We start from the raw sequence: 8,896 nt of genomic DNA, 5'->3' as shown, positions 1-8,896 counted from the left end.
AATTCACGAAGCATTTTGTTCATGACGAAATTCTCTGAGGCATGGTAATCTGTCCTTAAAGCCCGTTGACTGATTAGACCGGTGAATGTAGCATCAAACACAGGGTGGAAGATGGATTTTTTGATTTACCAACGAGACATGCATGACTGACCATATAGGCTTCAACAGGAATGTCTTTCTACGGGCTTAAGGGCAACCAACCATATCCAACCCCTTCTTTCCTAAATAGAGTGGGAAAACTCTTAACGGTAACATGAGTTGTGTAACATTACCAAGTAACTAATTAAAGAATACTACGATAGTTAAAAGAATAAAACCCAATTTGAATCCCAGCCCCGTCAGTTTTACATATACGGCCAATACTTGTGATCGATTTGGTTGTATGATGTACCTCTTTCTTAGTAGAGAGGCAGGCGATGTAAAACAGAACCAGGTAAAGGTTCATTTTGACAAAATCATGTGTTTTATATTACACTCATGTTCCGATACATCATACAGACTGTAGAATGCACGAAAATTATTGATGAAAACTTGGCCATTCCGTTACCAATACAAAATCAAATCCCAGATAATTTGTACAGATAAAAAGATTATTAATAGAAAATAATTACCAGGTTAACCACATTGCGGTTATCGGTGTTAACTCTTTTGCTGCGCACCCTCCACACTCTTCCTCAAAACAGATATGACATGGGCCGGTTCTGGAGCTCCAAACACTGAACTTCCAGCCACAATACAATTTGCCCCAGCTGAAGCTGCCGTATCAATGGTCGAAGCTCCCAAGCCACCATCCACCTACATGTCCAAGTAGATCGTGCTTCAAATCAGAAAAATACAAGAGATTTTAGGAGCAAAAAATGTAAGAAATAACTGTTGAAAATTGCTGAAGAATCTGTATGAACACTTGAATGGTTGTTGTAATCACAATACTTCTTCAGAGCTGAAACGTACCAAAGTTGGTACTTTCTTTAAGGTATTTAAACAACCCAAATTGTACAATACGGGTTCCAATTGTGTCTTCACCCCAAGATCAGGCAGCCCAAACCTTTAAAGTGGCACCCCATAAAGGTTACTTAAGGTGTAATTAAGTTATGTTCATTGCTCAATAGAATAACAACAGGGGGGGGAGAGAGAGAGAGAGAGAGAGAGAGAGAGAGAGAGAGAGAGAAAGAAAGGGGAGGAAATTTAGTGTCCAAAATGAACTCGAAAATATGTTTATATAGAGCTCCAAAGGCAGTGGGTAAAGGGTAATGTCAACTCTCTTTGGGAGGGTACTTATTCAGCTTTAACTCCCTATAAAAAGGCACCTATCTAGCTGATCTCCCTAAAGAAAAGTGACTCTCTAATGGCATCTCCACGTTTTCACTCAGCAGTGGGCTTTTCGAATTAGGGCCAATGATAAAATGGGCCTTCCATATCAAGGCCTATGACCCAAGTCCCAAGTCATATAGAATTATTAATATTAATTAATATATATCTATATAACCATGGGTGGGTCAAAATAGGATTTAGGCTTGGTTCCCATTGCACATGGTTCAATCCTTAACCCCAAAATAATGTCATTATATAAACGAGATAATCAGCTCCTTTCAACCCGAGGCGGGACTAAATAAAAACCATATGATAAAGACATGATTAAAACATATATTTATATAAAAATATAAAATAATAAACATAAAGTTTTAAACATATTTACAACAATAACCAACATCGTGCATGCAAGCATAGTTGGTTTTGGCCTTTGGGTATTTAAAATAGAACCCTATAGTCCAGTGCCTACAAAACTGACAAATGGAAGCAGTTATAGGGGAGAATTCATTGCCAATCTATCTGCTAATTTTACAACAAAACCTTTACAGAACAAGGAGGATGAATGAGTGGTCATTTTAACTTAAAGATCATTTAGTGGGTTCTAGAGAGGAAATAAGTTTCCCGTAATACATTGGGTGCGATTCAAGACTTATAATTGCACATCCACCGCAATAAGTGTTGGGTTTGGGTGTCCGTGTCTTGTATTCTGTGGGTCCATGTAATTATAGTTTTGGTTGTATTTGTAATTGAAACAGAGTTTGGGTCAATTATTAATACTGGGGTAAAATTATACTTACATTGGGATTAGGGTTTTAGGTTTCCTTATAAATAGTCTCTGTGTGAGATAACCTATAGGTATCAATCTCTGTAGGAGATTGGGGAATCAATCCCAGTAGTAGATTGAGAAAACCATCCTTATCCTCAGGATGGGATAAGAGCAAAAGGTAACACTTTGTGGTTGTGAGAGTGGTGTGAGATTTTCCTGGAAATAGTAAAACTTCTTTTCTCTTTGGTGGACATAGGCAGAGTTTTGCTGAACCACGTTAAATCCCTCTTGTGTGCTTTGCTTATGTTATTCTCTGTTCGTAGATGTGCATCCATTATCTCTAACAATAAGAGCCCCTCTACAAATGTAAATAAATGCCTCTAAATATCTTGATCGGAAGGGACAGTATTTTCAATAACAATGGACCGCAATAAGAGCCCTTCTACAAACGTAAATAAGTGCCTCTAAATATCTTGATCGGAAGGGACAGCATTTCCAATAACAATGGAAAATGAAAATACACGTGTCAACATCAGGCCGGCCTACACCTCTTCACATTTAACCATGGGAAAGTATGAGCCATAGTTAAGCTGGTTCCCGCAGAGACAATCATAAAAGCCAGAAACGGAAAGGTTAAAATTTACTGGAATTTTCGAGTGACCCGTCACTCTGTCAGACTCATGGTTCATAAGGCCCACAGATTATGTAACTCCATCCTTGCACGAGCTAGATGGCAGCCATCTTATCCCCTGAACTAGCTAGTAGTTATTGCATTTATCTAGTACCCAGAAACGTAACTGACAATAGAGTTCTAGTTTGAGAGATGCTTCAAACAAGGAGGATCTAAAATGAGCTAAAGAGTAGAGCAGAGTATATTTAGCAACTGCTCTTCGTCTTCTTCCAGGATGGCTAACAAGGTAGCGTGAAATGATGTTGTGGGCCACTCTTATGTGAAGTGTTGGCAGAGGCTTTACTGTTGGCAATCCAACGGGACTGAAGTTTCACTTAGTTCCTAGCAGCTAGTCTCCCCTCTTTTGGCATAGCTACTCTCCAGCCTAAATTTTGTTTGTGTATATATATATATATATATAGTATAGGTGGACAGATAGACTGATAGACAGATTGTAGGAGAGAGAGAGAGAGAGAGAGAGAAGAGAGACTACAGTCCAAATAGCACATCCATTGATTATTTAGAATACATGATCTTTTCTTGGATGCTCGTCTTATTCCAGAAATTTTTTATGCCAAGGGTAAAAGAAGAGGTGCACTTTTGAAAATAAGATGGGAGTGTTCTAATCATTGTCATTTTCAATATCTGTCATGTATTTCGGGTACATATGAAATAACATCACTTCACCGACATTCAAAGAATTAGTGTGGAAAGACAAAAGGGTTGTTGGTTATGGAATGTCTTGAGATTAACAAATATGTTTAAACTAAAGGCAAAATCACATGAAATGATTAGATGATCCAAAATGCTTTATAAAGCTGACTATAGGGCAATACACAAACAACATCTACATTAAAGTACAGCAATGCATGCGTTCTCCTGGCTCTACACAAAAATGTAGAAATGCATGAATATTTAAGGTTAAGAGGATAGAAACGGATATAAACAATTTCTAAGACGTGAGAACTTAGCAGAAGCACCAGCAGGTGAGAGGAGGAACGACCATCTATGATTAAAGATAAAGAATGCATCATGTGGTACAAGTTGAGATGAGTCAAAGGAAAAGGGTAAGAGAAAGGATGAGATTTGACATAGGAAAAAAGAAATGGAACTAAATAAAGTGATAGGGTAGAATGAACTCATGAAACTCTTTCTCTGCGCTTGGAGAAGGATAGGGAGAGCGCCTGTGGGCAGGCTATCTATTCAGAGTGCAGGAAAGAATTATGCAGGCATAACAGAGGCAGACCATCCTTTTCGCAGACTGACATGTGAAAACTCTTTATAAGGTGGGAAAGGCCCAAAAGCTGAACATTAATAACATCAGACACTCAAAATTTTTCAAAAACCATTAGCCCTTCATGAAAATCACTCACTTCAGACTGAATTTTCTCTAAAAACCATAATTGATTAACTACCTTCACGCAGAAATACTTCTTACAAAGATATATATTTTCTCCTAAGAGAAGAAGACATGCCTCACAAGGAACAATATTGTAATATATAAGTAATGATAATGAAGTCAAATCTTGGAGTACATCTTACCTCTATATCAAGAGAGGGATACTTCTTTCTCAATGTACGCACCTGAAAGCATAAAAAAAGACAGATTAATGAGTGTTAAATGGAGTTACTATGAAAAACATGGTTAAGAATACAACTGATATTTCCACCAAAAAAGAATACAATTGACCTTCTCCATCATTTCTGGCATGAATTTTTGACCACCAAATCCAGGTTCCACAGTCATAACAAGGACCATTTCAACGGGATTTTCACTCTCAACCTGCAGAGCATGAAGTTGCAACATATTATTTGATTTAAAGTTTTTCCAAATCAAAAGTAGCATTAAGCTTGACACTGAACAGACCTATATCGGGTTATATATATATAAAAAGAGAGCAAACCCAGTGCCTAAGGCGTCCGCACTGAATTAAGTTTAGCAGTTGAACATTCCATTGAGCCAAGTAAATTTCACTATTAGTGCAACTATAGTGGAAAATAAAAAAACCAACAGAAGAACAGATCAGATAATATTTATCCGTTTTCCCAAAGCTACCTTATCATGGACACTTAAGTTACATATCGTTTCTTGTATCACCTTTTGGTCTCTTGTCCCGTAAGAAGTAACACATTGGGATTCCTAGCCTCTCACTGTTTTCATTGTCCCCCACCCCAAATCATGATTTTTCTTGACAAATTGGTTTTCACACTCACATGCCAGCACATTTTGATCCATTTCAAAAGACACTTCGTCTGACACATATTTATTATTACCACAGAAACTATTAATTTCTAAAATAAAATTAATCAGAAACTGCAAAAGTGGGCAGGTAAAAACATCATAATTCACAGCGAACATGTTACTCACAAAACTAAAATGAGTAGTATATCCAGGAAAAAGAAAGTGTGGGATGGAAATAGGCAATCCATACAAGAGGGAAAATTTCTTCAATTGGAGTTCCTGGCTTTACTGCTACTGCAGGCTTCATGCCTTTTTCCTTGATTTTAGGAATGAGTTCTTGCCAATTATCTGCAATAAGTTGCTTGACAATCAATTAATTAACACGGGAAAATGAAAGACAAAGAAGATAAAAGGGGTTGCAAGGAAGCCTATAGTTTAGAAATCGTGAAAACTCACCTTTGGCTGCCTCATAGTGGAAAGTAAAACCTGAAGCACCAGCTTTTCCCAGTGGTTCCACATAATCCATAGGGTTTGTAACCATCAAGTGGCAGTCCAGGAATAGCCTATAAAAGAGTATCACATACATTTATCTTACATAACAATTATGAACTTCCCATTAGGAAGGATAAAGATACATTAATAACTGCAGGAAAAACAGGGCATTACTCAGTGTGCTTCCTCAATGACTCAATCACTGGAGCTCCGATGGTTAGATTTGGGACAAAGTGCCTAGCAATAATGAAATGCTTGTAAGAAATACAACCACATTGAAAAGCTTAAATAAGATACGCACACCTTTTCCAACCTCCTATTTTTGCAATCAGTTATCATTAACAGGACAAAAGGCAAGATTATGAATCCACAAAGATTATCATTTTAGTACTTTGAAAAAAGAAAAAAAATTCCATCAATTATATATCTTTTGGATGAAGTATCCTCAAGTGATATTTGGCAATTATATAATATTTGAATGACAGTATCCTGAAGAGTTTCTGGGTTTTAACTTAGATGTTGGCTGCGAATAAATTAGCATTACGAGACTATTTCTAAAGATATTACAATTATTTTCCCTAACCCCAATATTTGGCTATCTGCACATATAGAAGGAGGGCAAACCCAGTGCCAAGGCTTCCCACAAGCAAAATCCAGGTGGAGGGGAGCAATTTTCCTATGCAACCTTACCCCCAACAAATTTTGCTGAGAGGCTGTCTCGATACCTTGACCTTAGGCTGCATCTATGGTCCACCAACCATTGTGCCAAGTCCCACCCCTTCCAATATTTGAACATATATTGGTTCAAAATTCAAAACATAATAAAAACTTAATGACACAAACATCATTTATTGATTTCGATCTCACTCTGATCTATTTAAATATCTGATCTTTCAAAATCCAGCCACCTTAAGTCCACATGGGATAATATTCATTTCTATTACATATTACATCTTTGAAGTGTCACATCCAATGGCCCATATGATAAGCTAGGAGAAAGTCTTTGAGAGTTTAGATGCTCCAGTAAAGAGTGTTTTGATTGAGATTGAAGTTACTGAAAGAGCTAGAGAAAGACTTAAAATGACCTTAGGGGAAGTCATCAGGAAAGATATGCATTGGTTGAGCCTTGAATCGAGTATGACCTCGAATAGAGCTCAGTGGCCAATGTACCTGACCCATTTAGTTATGAGTTATGACAGGGTCAAGGTGTTATAGATATATCTAGTATTCCTTATTCCACATGCAAAATCCATATACTGGAATGTTACTTCTAGGAGGTAAAGCTTGGATGCTGTTGTCATTATTTCTAGGCACCCTCCTATATATATATTTTCTTTTTTTAATTAAATTCTGATGACCTGCTTGTGTAATAGTAATATCTTTTGAATTTGGTATCCCTAGAATCTTGTGAGGGAACTCAACAACCTTCTGATGTTTTCAGTTTTCTCTTTAGTAGTTACAACATGCAACGAGTTTGGCATTGTTCAAAAATTGTGGACACTAAATACAGGTAGAACTGCTGTTCCTGCAGAAAAATCAATCTTCATAATTTGCTCGGATGTTTGGGCCAAGAAATACAATAAACATCGACCAAACTTCAAATGTGAAATGGATCCAAGAACATGCAAGATCACCATTATCCTATGTCCTACCCACAATCTTTCCCTATCCTTTTGGGATTAACTAACTACCACCCATTACCCACACACCTTGATGATAATACACTTAACATCAAAGAATCTGATTTTCTTCTAAAGTGCCTCTCAGAACAAAGAGAGGACACTATTCTCTTGACCATAACCTATTGATTTGACTAAACCCTCCTCTGAAAGATCATTCAATCCTAAACTTATCTTTCAGACTCAAATAGGAATGTTGTAGGCATATATAAACTGCAAGAACTTTTAGTAGAATACATTACAAATGATCAAAACGCAGAGAGAGAGTCCAAGGTATCACAGTAGAAGAGCAACAGTTGAACCTACCCATCCTGCAATTGAAATGACAAAGCAGTGACTTAGCATCGTTAGCCAAATAAGTCAAAAATCTAATCCAACATGACATAACTAATTGCTCCTAAAAGATTCAAGCACAACATCAAATTTTAAAAACAGACTGGTACAGAGAAATGCGTGATAATTTATTTGACTGCCAACTCTGTGAGAAATAAATCATAAAGGATGAACAAGGCGCAAGCAATATAGAACACACTCAGATAAGCCATTATGAGGATAGTTTAAGCATCGCTAGTCACGATAGCTCATGAGATACTTTTCGGCGCAAGAGAGTATTTGTTTTTAGTTGATTGACAAGATTCCAACTAGACTGTCAGTAAATACTCCACAAGAGTTCAAATGCGCGGACTCCTCAAATCTCGGTGAAGAATTGAATTTGTCTGGACTTGAGTCTTGAGAGACGCTTCAGGTCAACCAAGACCATATCGCTGATTCCTCAAATCTTCATAGATTCAATAAATACGGACTAAAGAGTTTAAAAATCGAGGAATATTCCTGACAGATAGAATTTGCAGCCGAAACAAGCAAGATGGGATCGAATTTAGGGTTTCCAATAAGAATTTCAAGAACTCTAATTAACAACACAAGATATCAAAATAAGAGAAGAGAACATGGAGAACATGGAAGATGGATGATAAGACGAAAAAGAGAAACAAGAACAAACAAAGGAATCGTGAAACGTACCATGATATCCATGTGAAGCCAGTCGGCGCCACATTGACACATGCGATGTGCTTCCGATGCCAAATTTGCGAAGTCAGATGACAACATCGAAGGTGCGATTTTAGCTGTTGCAGTCGCCATCGAACAATTAATGAAACAATCACTCCTGCTTCTCTTCTCAAACGAAAACGAATGATCGGCTCCCGTGAACGCGAAAGGAAAATTGCAGACAAAAAATTTCAATTCAAAAATGAAAAGTGGAAAGGTGGGAGTTGGGTGAAGAGAACAAAAAGAAAAAAAATGCTTTTTATAATGTGTAATAATCTAATATAATAAAATAATAATTGTTACCTCTGACCGTGAATCGCTCCTTTTGTAAAATATACCATTCCCGCGGAAATGGTCGGAGCCATCCAATATGGACCGAACCATCTGCCTAGAACTATTTAATTTGGATATAACACCCGAATCGCGATACGATACGATCATATAACACATTGGTACTATTGTTACCTATCTCTTTTTCGGGAAGGAAAAAAAAAAAAAACTAAATTTGCTATTGGTGTCCCTTTACAAAAGCAGCAAACTTGAGGGTGCCACGTGTTAGGCCAAGCCAGTCTTGAACCCTAACCCTACTCTGGAGCTTGAAATTGAAATCCAAGTCAATCTAACTCTGTCAAAGGTTTAAAAATCTCCCACTCTAACCCAACCTTAATAGGGCCCAACCTAATTAATCGTGTTAGGATCGGATTGGCCCTGATTAACCCTGATAGGGTCGGATTGGCCTGATTCCCTGA

The 8,896-nt window shown here is 37.4% G+C and overlaps 1 protein-coding gene across 3 annotated transcripts; it reads right to left on the bottom strand.

Moving 5' to 3' along the window:
* Positions 1–258: 258 nt before the first annotated feature.
* On the bottom strand, positions 259–8,370 carry LOC149020023 (ribulose-phosphate 3-epimerase, cytoplasmic isoform-like). Of its 3 annotated transcripts, none has more exons than XM_089148037.1 (8): positions 8,121–8,370; positions 7,407–7,411; positions 5,596–5,658; positions 5,386–5,492; positions 5,180–5,277; positions 4,438–4,530; positions 4,290–4,331; positions 259–795 (listed from the first exon to the last, which is right to left on the bottom strand). In XM_089148037.1, exons 1-8 carry the CDS (start codon positions 8,238–8,240, stop codon positions 640–642), a joined length of 684 nt encoding a protein of 227 aa, XP_089004163.1. In that variant the 5' UTR covers positions 8,241–8,370; the 3' UTR covers positions 259–639. The 3 variants fall into 3 exon arrangements, with proteins under 3 accessions (XP_089004163.1, XP_089004164.1, XP_089004162.1); XM_089148038.1 differs by having other exon boundaries at positions 7,381–7,411; positions 8,121–8,251; XM_089148036.1 differs by lacking the exon at positions 8,121–8,370 and having other exon boundaries at positions 7,343–7,411.
* Positions 8,371–8,896: the final 526 nt, after the last annotated feature.

The sequence above is a fragment of the Hakea prostrata genome, chromosome 3 (genome assembly GCF_041222555.1).
Source record: "Hakea prostrata isolate BN-2017 chromosome 3, UWA_Hpros_2, whole genome shotgun sequence".
In the NCBI taxonomy this organism is placed as follows: Eukaryota; Viridiplantae; Streptophyta; class Magnoliopsida; order Proteales; family Proteaceae; genus Hakea; species Hakea prostrata.
The sequence above is the reverse complement of the archived record's forward strand: the minus strand, read 5'-3'. Positions and strand labels throughout refer to the sequence as shown.

Coding starts and splice junctions, on each gene's coding strand:
- LOC149020023 (XM_089148037.1), bottom strand. CDS start 8,240: ATGGCGACTGCAACAGCTAAAATCGCACCTTCGATGTTGTCATCTGAC. Junction 5,493..5,595: donor TCATTGAGGAAGCACACTGA/GTAATGCCCTGT, acceptor ACTCTTTTATAG/GCTATTCCTGGACTGCCACT. Junction 5,278..5,385: donor CCACTATGAGGCAGCCAAAG/GTGAGTTTTCAC, acceptor AACTTATTGCAG/ATAATTGGCAAGAACTCATT.